The sequence below is a fragment of the Sarcophilus harrisii genome, chromosome 5, assembly GCF_902635505.1.
Source record: "Sarcophilus harrisii chromosome 5, mSarHar1.11, whole genome shotgun sequence".
NCBI lineage: Eukaryota > Metazoa > Chordata > Mammalia > Dasyuromorphia > Dasyuridae > Sarcophilus > Sarcophilus harrisii.
In genome coordinates, this window is record NC_045430.1 from 211783982 (window position 1) to 211804489 (window position 20508).

A 20508-nucleotide genomic window follows, 5' to 3' on the forward strand; every position below is an offset into this window, starting at 1 on the left:
CCCAAGGACAATTCAAAATAAATCTATCTGGCTTCACAATACAGTATGTGATGTTTTATTCATAGTTTTATTTTCCTAATTGTTTTATGAAGGTCAATTTTTTAATGTTTGTATACTCAGAATACCCACTGACTAGGTTGAATTGGAAGGTGGGGATTGGATGAGAAAGAGAGGAAAGTTAATCTAAGATTGAAATCTTTCCAAAGAGAAAATTCTCTATCCAGATAACAAAGAATAAACTGTATGCCCAAAAATCAACTTAAAGGAAGTTTTCCTTTTCCTAAATTCATTTATCATCAAGCATTTAGACTAGTGCACTCACATATTACTAGGGACCGTCTTAAGGCAGGATTTCCAGAGTCAATAGTAAGATGAATGATTTAAAAAAAAAACAAAACAAAACCAGGTAAAGATGAGAATTTTTTAAAAATAAGACATTTAAAAGAAGATAGGGAGATTTGGCTGATGATTCTTAAATCCCTGTCCTTATCATTTCATATCCATATCACAAAGCAAGGACAGTATCACTTTCACTTGTGCCTTAAAAAAAAGAACCAATATTCTGGAAAATACTCTGTTATACTACAATCTTATGCTAAATTTTAAAAAAATTAATTCAGAGTTCAGGGTAATAATTCAATTACAATAGCATGACTATAATCCTGCTAAAAGTCAAATGGTATCTCTCTTTAAGAGAGCATTATTATGCAGATAAGAGTACTTCCTTAGATTTAGAATACTTAAATTGACAAATGATCTTGTTTTTCTCCAAACTGATAACCATGGCACCAAATAGGACAAAGCTGAGTATTTTTCATAGCTTATATAACAGGTGCAATCATAAATATGCAAAGATGATCTGAAGATACAGTTTATAATCCATGTTTTCTGTTTAAGCAATTCACATGGCTTCCATCAAAGAGAAAACATTAACCACTTCTTACAAGAAGCTCTGTTGGAAATATACAAAGCACAAACCATATTTGTCTGGTATTTATTTTTAATAAGGCAAGAAAAGTGTACAAGCACAGGAAGCATTTGTAAACTGGACCAATGTGAAGCTTTCGTTTTATTTTTATGATAGCAAAGTAAACAGATCATTTGATTTAGAGTCAAAGATTTGGGTTCACATTCCAATTCTGTGATTGACAATCTTAGTGACTTCAAACAAGGCACTTCACCACGCCAGGTCTTATCTTCTTCATCTGTAAAATAAGTAGGATAACTGGGAGATCTCCAAAAGCTCTTCTAGCTCTAAATCTTAAGATTGCATTTCTAGGAGTGAAATCCAACTCTGGGCATTTAATTTTATGTGTAAGAAGCTGTGTATTCTCTAATTAAGCTAAAGAAAAATCTCATTCACAGACATCCCTCTAACCACAAGAGCAATACCCATCGTAAGCATGATGGACCATCTGTACATCATGGACAAGGTTTACAAATTATGTCCCTTGTGGGTTACTATCCACTAGAAGAGGCTTTAAGTCATTAAAAAGTGCCCATCCTGGCACATGTCTGCATGTGTTATATATCCTTAGCCGAGGCTCAAGTAGAAACCTCACTATTGCCAGTCATTAACACAGGACCTTATACATAATAAGACCCCCAACTCAGCCAGACAGAAGTAGTGATATAATAGAAAGAGTAGGATGAGAGGTAGGGAAGGGAGAAAATGAAAGAAAAGTATAGTTAGTAATCTGTTTTCTTTTCCAAGGATAGTGTGTGACCTTCTGCTACTAATCCACAGATTCACATTATAGAACAAAGTCCATTTAAAAGGCTAAGTGCTTCCTCCTACATTTTCATGGGCTATGATTCTGGCTTTTGCTGAAGGAAAACTACAATATAAGACATATTCCAAGGAGATGCTCTAATCATTACGCTCTTTTGGTAATTATAAATAATCACTAAATAGCTTCCTCCAGAGGATCTATAAATATAATAATAAAGGCTAAATCAACAATAGGACAGGAAACGACAATCCTAGTTTACTAAGCAGATTAAGTCTACTAGAGATTTTTAAGAATCAGTTTCAAAAATTGTCTTCATGGAATTTTAAAAACATTAACATGACTGTCAATTAAAATAATTATGTCAGTCACTTAACCCAACCCCAATAATCAAAATACAAGAAGCTTGAGTTGTAAAAAAGTAATATATGCAGAGAGAGCTGAACATGTGATAAAATTCTATGTTAAAAATAACATGGATCCCCAATTCAGATCTTCAGCTTCCCCCCATGGAGCAAGATGATAACCCCACCAAGCCAAAGATAGTATGTTCCCTTCAAACTCTAAATTCAGCCTCCTGCTCCTCAACTGACCCAGAGGCTTAGACAGTAACTCTGAGGGAATTTAGTTTAGAATTTTTTAAATAATACTGCCATATAATTCTGTAATCAAATCAAAGAACAATACAAAGTCAATTCACAAATGAAACCAAGAAAGAACATTATTAACAAGGAAGGAAGGAAGGAAGGAAGGAAGGAAGGAAGGAAGGAAGGAAGGAAGGAAGGAAGGAAGGAAGGAAGGAAGGAAGAGAGGGAGAAACAGACAGACAGAGAAAGAGAGAGAGGGGGAGGAAAATTAACATTATTAATATATTTGGCCAAACTACACTATAATGTAAAAAAAAATTTCATTGTGAAGTCATTCAACCAACCAAATGAGCACCAACAATATTATTAACAGCCCTGAGCAACAAGTCTACTGATTGATTGTACATTAATATTCCCCACTTTACTACTACTGAATGTCACATAGGAACTATCATAATGAATAAGGCCTAGCATCCAGAGCTTCATAGTATACACTGTAGAAGATCATATCTGTTAGTCAAGAAACAAGTGCCTAGAATGTGCTACATCTACACACTGTGCTAAGAACAACAAAGAAAAGCAAAAGCAATTCCTTCCCTCAAGAAGCCTGCTAGCTCTAATTACATTTATAATTTACTATCTCCCTAATTAGGAAGATAGTCTGTAAATAACTAGGTACATACAAGGTATATACAGAACACTAATATAATTCACCAGTAATAGCTAGAGGAATGTCAAAAAAAACTTCTTGCAAAAAGTGGGATTTGAAAAGTCTTAAAAGAAGCAAAAGAAACTTAGCAGTGAAAGTGAGGGGCAAAAGCTATTCAAGAGGAACAGCCAGTGCAAAGCTATGAAAAGGAGAGCTGGAGTGTATTAGACAAGGAAAAGCAAGAAGCTCAGTGCATCTGGATCATATAGTATGTAGAGAAGGAAAAAGTATAACAAGACTGAAAAGGAAAGAAAGACCCAAGTTGTAAAGAGCTTAAAACACCAAAACAGGGTTTTATCTTTGATACTGGAAATAGCAGAAACTCTGGAATTTATTGAGATGTATAGTACAGATGGGGGTGGTATTTTAGCCATCAAGGTAAAAGATGAGATAAGCCTGAAACAGTATGGTGGCTATGAGTGAAAAGAAAGTGATACATAAGAGATACTGTGATGGTTGAAATGATAATATTTGACCACTGATTAGATATATGGAGCAAATGAGAATGAAAGTCAAGGATGACATTCAGCTTTTGTACCTGGGAAGTTGATGACTCAACAATACTAGAAAAGTTGGGAAGAAGAGAGGGTTAGGAGAAAAGATAATTTCTGCTTTTGTAACGATGAATTGGAAGTGCCTATGTAACATCTATTTCTAAATGTCCAAAAGTCAATTGGTAAGATATAGCTATCTAGACTAGAGAAAGTCTAGAACTGGATATATAAATCTGGGAATTGAAATAAAAGAAATTATAAAAGCTGTTATGATCTTCAAGTAAGACAATGTGCAGGAGTATGTATGTATGGAGAGAAAAAAGAAGAAAGGAAAGTAGAGAAGAAGATCTAGGAGAGATCCCTGGGTAATTTTCATTAGTGGGCATAATCAGGACGAAGAACTAGCAAAGGACAATGAAAGTAGGGATAGAAATGAGAAGGAAGCCAAGAAAAATTAGTGTCAAGAAAACCTAAAAAAAAAAAAAGAAAATATGTAGAATAAATAGGTGTTCAACAGTGTCAAAAACTACAAAGAAGTCAAAAAGGAGGACTAAAGGAACACTATTAGATTTGAAAATTAACATTATTATTAATTTTGGAGAGAGCAGTTCCAATTAAATGATGGGGTTGAGCATCAGACTACAGAGGATTTAGAAAACTGAATAGAGAGATAGTTAAAGCACTTAATATAGATAGATTTCAGATGAAATTGAGAGCAGCTAGATAATGCAGGGGATAGAATACCAGCCATGGAGTCAGGAGGACATAGGTTCAAATCCAGCCTCAGACACTTAACACTTTCCAGCTCTGTGACCTTGGGCAAGTTACTTAACCCCAATTGCCTCCCAAAAAATGGTGGTGAGGGGGGAGAAATTGAACCACAAATAGAAAGAAAAGCAATACCTAACAATAATGGTAGAATTAAGCAAGTGGGATACATGAGCATATCTGCAAAAGATTGAAGCTAAGAGAGAATAAGAATGAAAGAAGAGGCAATATTCTGTACAACATAGTAGGGAATAGGCTCAAGAAAGGATTTTTCTTGGCAAGAAGGGTTACCTTCCTGTGGAACAGAAATGAAGGAGATAATAACAGGAAAATATGTCTAAAGTGAGAGCATTTAATGAATGGTCTCCTTTTTTTTGGAGAATTATGATAGGTCTTCAGAAGAAAGGGTAATGTGAAGAGTGCAGTAGAACCTTTGAGTAGAGATGAAGTTTGGAATGGCAATTGAGGCAAGTGAGATAGCATAGCAATGGTGAAGAGTAGAAGTATTACTTTAGTGAAGTGAATTTCTAATTGAGATCAAATAATATCAATCTGGGATGTCAAAGGAGGTAAATAACGGGAATAATGCAAGGATTTGAGAATTGAACTGGTTAATCAAGATGTTAAGATTAGGAGGGAGTACAGCTAGTACAGGAGTGATGGGTAAGAGAAGAAACAGAGGAACAGAGAAAATGAAGGTCACAGTAAGGATAATGAACAGGTTTAGAGGCCCTCAAGCACAAGAAAGTTGGAATAGTAAAAGATTATGTTTAAATAAGGAAATGTGGAATTTGTGATCATGTCAGTAAAATACTCATGGGTGATAAAAGAATTAAGGATGTGAGCATCTCTGCGTGAGGCAAGGATGGAATGAACACGTCATGGGAATTGAGTAGACCAAGAAACTGTTAAGTTAGGATATTTGAAAGAAGATATATATGTAGATTTAATTACATACATATGTACATATTTGTATATGTATATACATATATACATGTACTCAGATCTATACACACACATATATGCATATATACACAGGGATATATACATACATGTATATATACACATACATGTATATATACACATACATGTATGTGTGTGTATTAAATTGAAGTTCTCCAAGATGAGGGCAGAAGTTGAGATGGAGAGACTCTGTCAGCCAATTACTGACAAAGCCATTGAAAAAAGGAGAAATATCCAAGGGGATAATGGATAATGCAACCCAAATCTAGATGGGGCAATAAATTTGGATAACATGAATCTAAAAGGAAAAACTGCTGAGTGATAGTGGTAGAGGAAAAGTATAAAAGTAATGGTAAGGAACAAGTCATATTTCTATTTTTCTGTTTTGAGGTTAAACCCAAAACTTAGGAATATGCTTTTTCTTAAACAATTGTGGATATATATTCTATTAAAGTTTCTGAAATCTTTTTTTCCCAACATGCCAGCATTTTCTCTTGGGGAGTTAACAGCTACAATAACACAAAGTGTATAACATGGTGAGTTATCTAGATTTTCCTAGTTTTATCATCTTTATTTTTTTAAAGGCTGTGGGGGGAAAAAAGACTGTGGGACTAGATGATATCTTAGGTCCCTTCTAGTCCTAAAATTCCATTATCCCACATCTATTGTTTGAAGTCACTCTTCCTTTATTTGATCCTAAATGTCTCTCCAACAAGGGATGACCCTTGTTCCAGATATCATTCTCTCCATGTTTTCTTGTCAGTCTCCAAAGTCAGAGTTGTTGCATCTCCTGCTACCACCTGTTTCTGTCTCTCCTGTGGGATTCCTTCCTTTAGAAGAATGTTCTCAATGTCAAATAGCAAATATGTCATCAGCCAAAAAGCTGGTCCCATCTAGGGTCCTATTCCTCCCTCTTGCATTTTGCAAATCTTTCTTCCTCAAGAATATCTCATATTAGAGCCTGCTTCCAGGTTTCCCTCTTTGTCAACCTGAGGTTGGTCTATCCTACAATATCCCTGAAAAATGTCCTCTCTTTATTTTTACACATTTCCCAATAAGCTCAGATTCACCAAATCACTTTTTATGTTTAGAACTATGCCCCAAAAGATCAGATGTATTTGCCAACCTACCTAAGGCACATATTTTCTAAGGTTGTTCCAACTCTTCCAAGAGTGAAATATAACTGAGTATAATACAAGTATAAACAAGTAAGAAATATAAAATGAGCAAGTTAAATGGGGTATGGGGTGGGGATGGCAGAAGAGAATGACCTGTAAAAATTAAAAAGAAGGAATAATACTTGATAGATTCAGAAATCTGTTATCTTCCCTCTTTTATAGAAAAGGAATACTGAAATGCCTTATTATCATCTTACCAGCATACATAATAACCTATAACCATGTAAAAGGAAGAGAGAAAACAAAGCCCACTCATTGTTCATAAGAGTGTTTTATAGACTTTACTAGAGAGCCAAAAAATCCCAAAGCCTTAATGCATAATAAAAAAAAAAAAAAAAGGAAGAATCACTTGGCTCTTTATTTGCCTGTCCCAGCACAATGTGTTGACCCTGGTGTATGCTAAGACTTGGACAGGAAATCCATTTATTTGCAAAGTGGGATTTTTTTTCTTTAAGACACATATCATTCCACATATACATAGAGTACTTTTTTCTATAGGACAATATTCCCCTTGTATTCAAGAGACAATAAAGTTTCATTAATGTGAATAATTAAATAAGTAGTTAGTTTTGATCTAAGCATGACTTCTTTTGATCTCCAACAGGTATTCCTGTCTTGCCATTTTCTGGCTCTGATTTTGAAGTTGTTTTTTTTTTAATTAAAACAGAATTAATTCAGTCATACAATTTAAAAACACCTTAAATTCATAATCCATATTATTGAATCTCAACAACCATTAAGAACCATTAAAATCTCCACAAAAAACAGGAACATAAGGGGTTTTCAAAGCTCAATCATGCTAACTAGAAGTCCAGCTGCTATGGTGTTCAGTGATTGTTAGCCTAGATACACACACTAAATTGTCAGTTTTACCTGAATGCTTTGTGTTACCTTTACAATCATTAATTATTACACATAATAAAACCAAGAAACTATTGATACAATTAGGGAACACAGGAAGAAATAAATAAATGGATCTGAAATGTCTGCATTTAATTTTTAATTTTCAAACAAAACAGCTGACCAAACGAATAAGCTAAAAAATTAGTATATGCTAATATAAACATTTAAACATAATGGGTTGATCTAGAGAATGATTTAGGTCCCTTCTAACTTTTAGATTCTTTGATTTAATGGGGTTCTAAATTTATGATTCCCACAAATGGTTACAAAATATGGCCCAAATAAGTGGAAGTAAGAAGAAGTAGTCAATCATTTTTGGACTCTTGCTATAAATACCTGCTGTTTTGAAGACGGGGGAATCTCAGTAGGTAGAAGAACCAAAGACAGGTACCCATTCTCAAGGTCCTACTCATGGACTATCTCTAATCTAACCAAGATAAAGATTTCTTGGGGTCAGAGAAAATGCATTAGACATGTCCCAGCTTATCAGCTAACACTCAGTGTTCATAAGCTACATACCAGTTCCTAGAGCAGTTAGTACCCAGTTCAAACCCTCCCCACAGATCAGCTGACTGACACTTTTCCAGTTTAAGGATGGTCCAGCATAAGCAAATAAGTAAGGACTTTTATACATAAATCAATGATTCAGATGAATTTGTAAATGAATGAATTAAAAAAAAAAAAACATTTATTAAGTCCTGACTAAGGGCCAACTCCAGGGCTAGGTACTAGAGATAACAAACCCAAAAGTGAAGATAGCTCCTGTCATCCAAAGATGTTAGTTCTAATATGAACATAAAAGAATTGTAGCCAAGGAGGACTATTTTAATTTTAAAAGTTATAAAGATATTGAGTAAATGGAGCCACAGAGAAATAGAGGGGCATAGACCATTCAATAGCACTGGTATCACTGCATTAAGTTTCTGGAATTGTAAAGAGAGAAAAACAGGGAACCTCAGAGCGACTAAAGATAAAGGCACAGGCAATCCTTCCAAGGAGCTTAAAAGTCTGACAACAGATTGAGGATTTTTTGCTATTCACTGACACTTGCAAAGTCAAGACTAGGGATATGTTAGATGAGTGACTCCTTCTATTTCCCCTAATAGAGATGGATGGACAGCACTTAGTGGGACTAATAGAGAAGGAGGAGGCTACTCTGCCAGTAACATAAGGTTCCTAGACCAACAATCAGCACTTAGTATATAGCAGGCCTTCAATAAATGTGCCATGGATAGGTGGGTGGATGGATGGATGAAGGTTCCCAGAACATAGGTGTGTGTACATGCACGTGCACATGTAGAAGAAAAAACCACAAACAACCCCAGACTAAGAATTTTTCATATACAGAAACATGGACTTTTAAAGGAGGAAAAAAAACAAATATCCTTGCAAGCAGAAACAAACAAACAAAAATTAAGAATAAGAAATTAATGAGGAAAAAATAACCTACAAAATGATCTTGGTGCTACAAGTCTTAAATGTAATAGTGTATCAAAACCTATTGTCTCCCCACCATATTGGAGACACTTAAATAAATTTTAACTTAAAGCACGTAATACACTAAAATATCCAATGTTATTTTTTGGACAAAATTATGGCCTAAAAGCAATTCTTAAAAATAAATATAAAAAAGAATGGTTAAGAGTCTTCTATTAATATCTGTAGTTTTAACATGTGAAGATGGGGAAGGTCATAAACATAGTGCCAGGCACTATGCTAAGCACTTTATAAATAACATCTCATTTGATGTTCCCAATATTACAAGGTAGATACTCTTGTTATCTCTGTTCTACAGTTGAAAAACTGAAGCAGACAGAGTTCAAGTGACTTGCCCAGCATCACTCAGCTAGTAATTGTCTGAATTCACAACTGAACCAAGATTTTTTTAATTCAATACTCAGGGTGCTACCAACTGCATTGTCTAGTGCCTCCACACTGTCAACTGGTAAGATAAAATATAATATCTCCTACATGTCATCCTACTAGTAAGAGTTTTATCCAAAATCTTGCTATAAACTATATCACCTCAACTTGCCTTTTATTTGTTTGTTTGAGACTAACTTAGGAAAACATTATTTTCTCCAAATAGACTCCAGTCTTTTTCTACTTCCCCGGAACTGCCAAAATATGCTGACTGGTACTTAACAAAGGCTTTGTGGAAATGATTTGAATTGTAGTATTATTATATGGGGGAGGGATGGCTCCCTATACTTTTCATTATCGGAAAAAGGCAGTCCCTGAGCAGAAAGATCAGATGTGAAAATAGGAAGTGAAAGAGATTTGCAAGCTTTCTCTGTAACAGACAAAATGAAGAAATCTGACAGTGGCCAGCAATGGGATAACATAAACAAGCAGCAAGCACGTGGGGGAAGGGCATCTAAAGGATTTAGCCCACCCCCTCCCTGAATATGGGCCACCTAACTCGGCACTTCACAGGTACACCTACTGCCTACCTAACCTTGGAAAGCCACCTTGAACTGTACCCAGGGCTTTCCACCCATTCAAATACAAACCAATAGAATGACGTGGCAACCTAAAGAGTTCACTCTTGGGTTGTATTCATAGAAGCTTGGCATTGAGAACAGGGAAGGTCATAATTCCACTGTATTCTGCCATAGCCAGACCACATCTGGACTATATTCACTTCTGGATCCCAGATTTTGGGGAGGATAAACTGGAGCACAGCCAGGGCAGGGCAAAGCAGACAAGAGGCTTTGGCATTGTGACCAGTTGAAAAAAGTGGGAAGTTTAGCCTGGAGAAAAGATAACTTAGAGACAAAATAACAGCTATCTTCATGTATTTGAAAGATTGCCATATGAAAGAATAGACTTATTCCACTTGGCCCCAGAGGGCAGAAATAGAAGTAATTAGTGAAAACTGAAGAGGAGGGATTTCAGTTATATACACACACACACACACGAAGTGAACTGCTTTCAAAAACACTGAGTTTCCCCTTTCAGGAGGAATTCAAGAGGAGGCTGGAAAAACATTTGCAAAAAATAGAATGAAGGAGGTTTCTGTTCAGATATCGATAGATCTCTGTGATTCCTTCCATACCCAAGACTCTTCAGTTCTATGAAATGTCTCTATCTTCAAATAGATGGAAGCCTAGAGGGAGCAAACTATGATTTCCCTAAAATTTCTTCAAAAAAATATATTTTTGTAACTGAAGGGAAAACAAATAGTTATCTCTAATCTCAACTCTGGTTCACAATACTAATTACACTAAGGGTATCACAAAATTCTTTTGCCAAAGAAAAAGTTTACTTTGATTCAATCTTTTAAAGTATCTAATACAGAAAAGAAGTGACATACAGAAATTTTTAGGGAAAGAAATTAATTTCATGGTCTTGGACAAAAGACATTCAAAAGGTTGCATTATACTGCTTTATGCTCCCAACTAAGACTATATTTAAAACTATGCTAGAAAAAAAAAAAAAAAAAGATTGACCAAAAAAAAAAACTATGCTAAACCTACTAATTAATTAGGCAAATTCAAACTCTAGTCCTAATCCTAAAAGAAAAAGATCAAAGTAACTATATGATTGAAATGATGAGTCAAGTCAGTCATGAGAATAAAGCATCGGCTTGTACTGAGATCCTGTAAGGCTGGTCTCCCAGGTGCCAATGTGAATGGCTTCAGGAGTCTTAAGACATATTCACAAAACTAAGGGCAGAGATCACTTAGTGTTATTTATGTTACAGAAGGAATTTTCTCATCTGATAAGCAGTCAGTGATTAAAGCCAGCATCCTGAATGAGAGAAAGTCTATTCAATCCATTATCAATCGTAGAATTCACCCAGAACCTACAATCTTGAAGGTCTTTCTTTTGTCTGTCTGATTTATATACTCAACCATAAAGAAAGTGAACAAGGAATTCCTTCCCTTCATAATTCATGGAGATCCCTGACAGTAACCCAGTTTACACTTCTAGATGTCCAAAGGCAAGAAAGGGAAATCATCACCTGTAAGAAGATGGCATCTTTCAACTTACTATGCCCAGAAAATCAAGTGGTACTCTCATATCTCTAGATTTATTCTATACCACTTACAGCTCCAAGCTTCATGAATTCAATATTCACTTCAATAATAGCCAGCTCTATCTTCATCACCCTCAACAATAAATACTGACTGAGCCAAACTATGTACATAAGGATACAATGGGATACAATGAAGCTATCATCACCATCACCATCACCATCTCCTCCTCTTCCTTTTCTTCCTTCTCCTCTTTCTTTTTTTTTCCTCCAGAAGCTAGATGGCAAAGTGAATAAAATACCAGGCCTAAAGTCAGAAAGTCTTGAATTCAAACCCAGCCTCAGACAGTTACTGGCTGTGTGACTCTTGGAAAGTCACATACCTCTATCTGCCTCAATTTCCTCACCTGTAAAATGAGCTGGAAGAAGAAATGGCAAACCACATCTTTGCCAAGAAAACCACAAATGGGATCATAATCAATCATGACTGAAACAATTGAAAAACAAAACATCCTCATCAAAACAAAACATCCTCATCAATGTAAGTTTGCTAAAGTTGTCAAAAGGATTTATTTTTCATCTAACCACTTTTCCTTTACATTTGAAGGAATCTAGACTGAGGGGAATAAGTAACTCCCCCTAAGTCACAAAGCAAGTAAGTGTCTGAAGCCAGATTCACACCTGACTCCAAGTCTGGATATTCTCTGCATGGTGCCATCTCACTGCCTAAAAATAGTAGCACCTCAATGAATAGAAAAAAGCATGGATATTTGTCTGCTCAGTTAAATAGTGTGTTTTTAAGCAGTAAGATAGTATAGTAAAGAGTGTGGCCTGTCTTGACTAGGTTTTACACTCTTGTTAATTCCAATTCCAGCTTCCTTGACTCCTAATTCATCATTCTGTCCACTTTGTCATGCCACTTTTGTATTAAAATAAAAAGACACACACACTTTCACATATACACAAATAATCTAGATGGGATAAATATACCCTGTAAGATTTCTTTCCAAATTCCAAATCATTCACATAATGAAATATTAAAATATAAACACAAATGCACATGCAATATCAGTCCTTAAAAATACTGTGTCAGATGGCAATAAATAATGGAAAGGGAATTTAAGTTGCTTGAAAATACATCTCACCAACATGACTGGTTTTGAGAAATTCAAGAATGACATTATGGCTACATTGAAGTTTGAATTGTTATAACTCTTGCAGTATATGTCTTCTCTGTCCAAATAGATTGAAGTCCTTGAAGGCAGGGACCACTCATGGTTCTTCTTTGTAAACCCCTGATAACTTGTCCATTGCTATCTATGAACACTGAAGTTCCTGAATAAATGTGTTGAAAGAATGAACTTATATAATGACTGTTTGGGAAAGGAATATTTTTGCTTTCCCAATGGTATATTATGTCTTACAGACGTAACTGTTTTACAGAAGAGCTAGAAGAAGAGCTCTCTGTACTCCTTATCCATGCACACATTTATCTATTACTTAAAAGTACTTCTTTTATGTAAGGTAAGTTCAAAGATGGCAAAGACATGATTCCTGCCCTCATGGTCAAGTAGGGAAGATGCGGATTAGAGAAATTATAATACAAGGCATGCAGGATATTAAAAAAATGTTCTAAGAGTTCATAGGGTTGAGAGATTACCTCTTGCTGAGGTTGGAAGTAGAAAATTAGGTATTGAAAGCTATTCTTAAGATTTCTAAAGGATAGCTAAACTCCAAACAGGGTAAATAGAGCTGGAGATATAAGAACTGCATTTGAACCTGACCATGATTTTGAACTACCATGTCAATCAATGGTATGGAACACTAAATCCAGACTTTTTAATACTCTTTCTCTGTACATTAGGGGGAAAAACTAACCAGTACTACAAATGTTTCCCTATGTAAACTGCTACTTAGGAAAATCAATTCTCAAAAAAAAAAAAAAAAAAGCGAGGAAGATCAAACCATTAGGGGAGGGAATCAAGAAAAGGAGATTTAGAAGGCAGAAAACTATCTTACCCAGCAACATCTCCCATGAATTATAACAAAAAATACTACAAAACTTATGGTTTCAAACCAAAACCAAAATTTGTAGCAAATATTGAAAAGTAGAGATGTTGCAGATGTCATCATTGACCATATCTATTCAAATCAATTATATGTTATAGTAAATAATATTGGCCAGCAGTTCTCAAAGAAATTTTAGTAATCTAGGCTTGTTAATAACTTCTCCAACTGTCTAGGTAAATCTGACATGTGCAATTATTCACTCAAGGAAATAGCATTAAAATTAAGCCATATTCATAACTGATTATGTAGGACTATTAAATTCCCTCACAAACTCAAGTCATTTACAGTTGTAAAAATATTGGATGTAACTATATTTTAAATTTATGCACAAAAGTATTTCACCTCATTGTGCATAACACCTGACAGATTGTTGTTATTGTGTGACTTTTTTTTTCCTCACAAAGCTTTAACAAAGTAAATAAGTCTCAGTAACAAGTATTTCTGAAGTCCCCCCACTGGGAAAGTATTGCATCTTAACAACTACCATCTTCTATGGAAGATAAACTCTCAAATATTTTTACAAGAAATCATTAATTAGATACTGCTGGGGAAGGGAGGGGAATTTTTTTAAAAGAATTTTTCTAGAAGGTGATTCTCTTTTGCTGATTTAAAAAATAACAATAACAACTACATAATGAGATTGTCAGAAAAAATATTTGCAAGTAGGAATAATTTATCCAGCCAATTCAAAGTATGTTGTTATTAAGTGGTCCTGATATTTAAGAAGGAAAATGCATTTCTCAAAATGCAACAAGATAGTCACAAATATTAAAGGCCTCTCTAAGTCTCCATCACTGACTCATGTCCCATAATAATAACATAAAGAGTGCTTAAAAGAAAAAAAATGCTTTTGCCACCTGTGTGATAAAGGTTTGATGTTATAAATGAATCTGCCTTCTTAGCTCCTTGACCAACAAAGAGAGGGACTGACATCTGCATGAGTTCTCTACCTTTCTCTCCAAGTAATTCTCACCCTACCCCAGAAAAACTGCAGATTGGAGACCTACCTATTAGGAATACTGTTAAACCTGGAAGCAATTTCACAGATGTCACCTCAGTTACCTAACTTCCCAACTGATAATGGATAGAATTATTTTATTTTTAACAATTCACATTAGAGTTAGTCTGTAAACATTGGTTGACTGTATAGCACCCATTCTTACAGCATTTCCTATCCCTCCAATAAAAAGAATATATTCATCTTTTGCAAAAATCCAAAGGCTTTTCAAACATTATCTCAAACTATTTTAATATGCTTCAGCAGAATCCAAATCGATTAACAGTAATTCACACAAGGACTATAAGGATGCAACCCCTTACTACTTCATAGAACCTAAGGCAAAACAGGTTTCCCTCTTCTAGGAAAAAAACGGTAGCCAACAGGTGGAGAATGAGGCATACATCATCAGACCTGGCCCATGTTGTTTGCTCCACTTAACTATACTTATTTCCTATAAGGGAAGGAGTTCTAAGGAAACAACAGTCACAGAAAAATGACAGCAATATTTTTTAAAGGATCAAGTAAACATTTTTTAAGTTTTTCATTATAAACTAGCATTAACTTTATAAAATTCAGCAATACTTTCAACCAAGTTGAAAAGAAAGACTAAATTGAACAATGTATCAAACTTTTGCTTCCTAGAACGCAAATCTGAATGTAGACAAGTTACTGGGGTGTTACGTATTAAACAAGGTGTTATTATGTAATAGAAAACAAACTAAAAGAAAAAAAAATCTAGATTAGTTAGCAGAGAAACTTTCAATCGCATGCACTGCAATCAGTTTCTGACCCCAAACTAAAAGATTCAGCAAATTGGGACGGTGAGAGTGGAAGATTTATTTTAAGTGTTTGAGGGCAGCTATAAGTTGGCTTGTTGAGGTGGGCGAAATGAAAGAGGGAGCAATAGTACTTCTTAAACCAATCCTAGCAATTAATCAAGTTTCCTAATTTTTTTTAAAAAATGTTTCTTTCAAAAGTAGAAATATTAGGAAAGGAGAAAGAAATAATCCCCCCCCTCCCAAAAAAAAAAACAACCAGAGACAGAAAATAGATAATTCTACTCAATTTGGCATTCTCAGTGGTATGGTTTAATCAAGTCTGTCTGCCATTCAGTCCCAAGGACACTAGCAGACCAAGATCCCTGGCCCCAAACCAGTAGATATATCCAGACATGCAGATGTGATACTTTTAGTGTCTACAGAAGAGGCTGCCAGCCGCATCTCCCCCACAGAATGCTCTTGTATTTTGTTGACAATATTGTTCTCCTATGTGAGAAGGGTCTTGCTTTCCCCAATGAGAGGGAAGTACTGGAACAATGTAGTAATAGAGACAGGCAAGAAAGAGGGGCTGGGAATGACTTAAGCTCTCCAGCCAAGAAATTAATCTACAACAGCTCGCCAAACAATGACCCAATAAATGCAAAATACATTAAGAGTACAGGACAATACCAAATGAACAATGCAGACCAGTAATAGACAGACCATAACTAGATCCTGGAGTCTAGGAACAGAGAATACAAAAACTGGCAAAGACTTTACCACAACTTTTAAAGCCTTCTAAAAATAAGCATATTTATGTCATCTGCTTAAAAGTAATTCTATTTTCTCTTGCCAGGCCCTGGGTACTGATGATTCTACAACTGTTTCTCCAAGATTTTGACACTTCAACAAAATGCAAAAATAAAGTTTTGAAAACTCCTCTCCTAAGGAATCCTGTTTGAAGGAAAAAAATATAATTTAAACATAATTGAATCTTGGACACCATGTATGTAAATACACACTCAGGAATGCACTAGCAGGAGTCCAATGTACTATGGGAGGCTTTGTAAGAAGTACCTTCTTATAGCAACACTGAGACTTTTGTCCTGCCAAATTGATTCTTTGATTACCTCCAAGCTATTTTGGAAAACAAGCTTAGTTCATCTCATTTAAACCATTCAAACTGATCTATGAGATTGGGGGGAGAGGGGGAACATATGTAATGGCCTTAAAGAACTCTCTATAAAGCCAACATAAACATAGTTGTCCCTCATGTTCAAAGATGACACACCTGGCCATTGCCTTTCCAGTGTGTGGGTGTGGCTAAAGAGAACAGCACATAAGCAGCAGGCCTTTGAATTTACTCTTCTCAAACCTTTAAGCCAGACTCTTGGCTGGGCTTATAGAGTAAGAACAATAATAAAACTTTAAACATTTATATCTGTGCATATATACACACCCCTTATCCAACCGTGCTACAAAGGGCCCTTTAAAAAAAATCAGAACAGGGTAAGTTTAGCTGAGCATAGCTTGGTTTCTTTCATCTGCTTTTGCAATTCCTTAAAAAAAGCTTTGCTGTGATTAGGAAGTAAGAAGACCCTGATGTTGATCTTGAGGGGAAAGCTGGAGATCTTTCCATCAAAGAGCAGGACTGCCTAAAAAATCAACTATGTGTAAAGCAACTATTTCCAAGGAGTTAGTTTAGGATACACATACCCTACAAATCACAGAGGCTCTATCACTAATACTCTGTGAATTATAGTTAATACAAAAAAGGAAGAAGCAACCGGCAGCAAGTGGACTGTGCCTACTCCAGATCAGTAACAAATAACTTCACTTGGGGTAATAAGAAAGATAGAAATAATTATCTGAATTAAAGATAAAAACAAACATATAATAAATAGAATCTATTGACTTAATGGATGAACACACACCTTGGTCAATCAAAAAATAAGAAGAGGCAAAGGTCAGGATGAAGAGAGGTTTTTTTTAAATGTAGAGAAGAGAGAATCAGAACAAAATTAGCAATAGGAGCCTGTACCCCCTCCCCCCAAAAAACTGGTGTACAGATGTTTTTATAAAGTGCTTTGCCAATGGCCTGAATGTACTTCACACTTCAGCAACCATACCATTAAATTTATCTCTGGCAACTGCATGATGGACTTTATTTCCTGGACAACAAGTCTTCTGAGAAATTCTAGTGACTATATGATATAACAGCATGCAGTATAGTATTCACAATTGCTTCTCCAAATAATCAGAATATTGACTACTCAGCACATTATAGCCTAGGAAACATTCTTCCTCACTTTTGGGGGGAAGGGGAGTTGGTTAAATATACACTGCAGTAAATCAGATTTGAAATATGAAAAAGGAAAATGGTCAGTAGAGATTTGAAAAGGCAAGTTTAAACACACATATAATCTTCTATAGTTTATACGACCCTTCATTCTGAAAGTGTTAAAAAGGAAAATACAATGTCAACATCAGCTCCTCCCTGCCGATGAAAATTGGCATGAGGAAATTCATTTTCTGGCTGGGAGCCCTCATAAAACCGTTACCAAAAAAAAAAAAAAAGTTCAATAGCTCACACTACTCTTATTCCAAAGATAAATCTGGGACAGGAGCCTTTATTTTTCTCCTCAGACGTGTCCTTTCATAAGTGGGGCAGTTGATCACTCAGAAAATGCATATTTTGAAACTAACACTTTTAAACTTTTATAAAATTTTTTGAGAATGTGAATCAAACCCTGCAAAATCCATCTAATACTCATGTCTTTTGAGCACTGTTTCTACCATCACAAGAACTCAATTGCTTTGAAAATAATCCTAAGAAACTTTTTTTAAGCAAATCTGACACATTCTAAGTTAACTACTCAGAAAGTAAGATCTGAAGCTTGATTGGAGAGTAAAGGCGCTAAAGGTTTTGCAATATTCTTCACATCAAAAAAAGAAGAAAAAAAAAAAGTCAGTAGTACTTTATCCCAGCAACTATTGTCCAGAACCAGGAAGCCCAGAAACATCCTAAACCATCAAATCCAAAACTCCAATCACAGCATAAAGTAATTTCTCTAATCAAATGATCTTTAAGGAATCTAACAGTGCAGATCGCATCACGCTTCCAGGAATGCACAGACGTTAACTTCGGGGATAGCGTGGATTTCACTAAAATAGTATTTCCTTGGCAGGACAGAGGTCCCTGCAAACCCAGCCCCAAAGATTTTTCCATCTTCCGTAATGAAACGTACAAAGCTAGAGAAGCAAAAACTGCGGCCAAAGCCTCTTCTTCGATCTCCTCCCTTCCTCCACCACCACTGTGGCAGGAGGCAGCAAGGAGAGGTGGAAATTAGTCAGAAGAAAGAACAGCCACTGAAAAGGTAGAGAACGGGAGGGGGTGACGAGGGGAGAGGCGGTGTGTGGGTGCTCTACGCCATCAGGAATTGCAAATACACACCACCACAAAATATTTTCCAAAGACTGACACGGTGCCCCGAAACCAGCAGAAAGATAACCCATTCTCGGTCAGAGTCACCCAAGAGCCAAACGTTATCTGGAATCTTTGTGTGAGTCTTTGCCTCTCATTTCTCGCTCTCTTGACAGATTCCCCCAATCCATTTACACCTATTGTAAACAACTGCAGAAGCAAAATTCATCAGACCAAAGGAGACCCTGAAATTGCCTTGAGCCCCCAACTGAAAACTGTGGGGGTGGGGAAGGGGAGAGGGAAAGGCCCCAATCCCTCTCCGCCCCCCCAAACCTCCTCTTTCTCCGCCCCACCACCACCACCACACACACACTCTGAAAAATGTCACTTTCCAGCAACTGCCAATCCCCACAAGATGCACTGGAACAAGTCGCACGGAGTGAGCGGGAGGGGGCCGGGGGAAGAAGGCAAAGGGGAAAATGTCATTTTTTTTTTTCTAGGCAAAAGACGGAGAAGTAGGAAGAGGAATGAGGAGAGGGAGGAGGCCGTTGCATTCATTGCATTTACCTTCTGATAGTTCTAGCTCCAGCTCGGCCAAACGGGCTCTCACCTCCAGGGGCAAAGACATGCTTTCCAAGCTGCGGTCCGCCATACTCGCCTAGGAGATTTCCACCCCCCACCCTCTCTCGCTCCCTCTTTCTCTCTTTGTTTGCAAGAGATTTTTTTTTCCTCCTGATGCAGTCCTTGCGCCGTTTTAGCAATGCATAGAGTAGGAGGAGGACGCCGGGGGAGGACGAGGAGTCACAGCAAAAGGGATGGTGTGTGGGAGCAGGAGGAGGAGGAGGAGGAGGAGGAGGAGGAGGAGGAGGAGAATGCAGGGATTTTTTTTTTCTTCTTCTTCTCTCCCCCCCTCCTCTCCTCCCTGACGGCTTCCTTCAGTGGAGCCCCGCCATGTCGGCCTCCCAGTGTCCGTAGGTCTTCTCTGTGGCAAACGGGGAGGGGGAGGTTGCAACCTCAGGTGACTTCCAAGGCTAGCCGGCCCCCTCCCCACCCCTCCCCCCCAGCCCAAGGCGCCGCCGGGCTCAGCACTGTCCGGGCGTCAGCTCCCGGCTCCCCCTCGCTGCAGCCACCGCCTGGTTCTCGCGCCTGCTCCGGCTCGGGCTCCGGCTCCGGCTCGGGCTCCGGCTCAGGCTCGCGCTCGCTTCCCCGGGGCTGCAGCGGCGGCGGCGGCGGCGGTTATTGCTATTGCTGCTGCTGCTGCCGCTGCTGCTGCTGCTGCCGCTGCTGCTGCCTCTGCTGCCGTTGCCGCTGCTGCTGCTGCTGCTGCCTCCTGCCGCTGGGAGAGCGTGGCTGTCACGTTCACGTGATTGTGTGTGTGAGTGTGTGTGTGTGTGTGTGTGTGTGAGTGTGGGGGTGTGCGCGCGCGCCCCAGCGTGATTGTGGGTGCGAGTGTGTGTGCGTGATTTGGGGTGTGTGCGCGCATCTGCATCCATCCCCCAAGTGGGGTTTGTTCTCCCTAGGGGGTGCGCGTGAGCCGAAGGAGTAGGGAAGCAAACGAAAGAGTAGAATGCCTTGGGGACAGGAGTTGGGGGAGGAAGGGGACGGGGACAGGAGGATGGAACTTTCCCTCCGGTGGGGTGCTGGACCTGTGGGTCGGGACACCGTGCGTCTAGCCCTCAGGCCCTAACAGCCTGAGGCTTTGTGAGAAACCCGGGGTGAGCACCTCCTCCCCTCCGCCACAGCTGGTGCCAACTAGAGACCAATCCTGATCTCCTTCAAAGATGACAGAAAATGACATTCACAGCCCAGCCCTACTCATTTTCCCTAGTTCAATGTTTAGAAAAAAAAAAAATTTTCTTTGTGAGTGTCGTCTTGAAATTTGCGTGCTAAAACTTCTAACTTCCTCTCCTTCTTCTCCTTCCCCCCCCCCCCCACTCCTGCATTT

The 20508-nt window shown here is 37.6% G+C and overlaps 1 protein-coding gene across 5 annotated transcripts in view; it reads right to left on the reverse strand.

Annotated features, from left to right (window-relative positions):
• DIP2C (disco interacting protein 2 homolog C) overlaps positions 1 to 19394 on the reverse strand; it is a 581014-nt gene extending 561620 nt beyond the window's left edge. For 3 of the 5 annotated variants that reach the window (XM_023505023.2, XM_023505022.2, XM_023505021.2), the window contains exon 1: positions 19131 to 19393. In XM_023505023.2, coding sequence (XP_023360791.1) covers positions 19131 to 19215 — 85 coding nt within the window. In that variant the 5' untranslated portion in view covers positions 19216 to 19393. Of the gene's footprint in view, positions 1 to 19130 lie in introns of all 5 variants that reach the window. The other 2 variants (XM_031939601.1, XM_012551185.3) reach the window with 1 other exon arrangement.
• Between the last annotated feature and the right edge of the window lie 1114 nt (positions 19395 to 20508).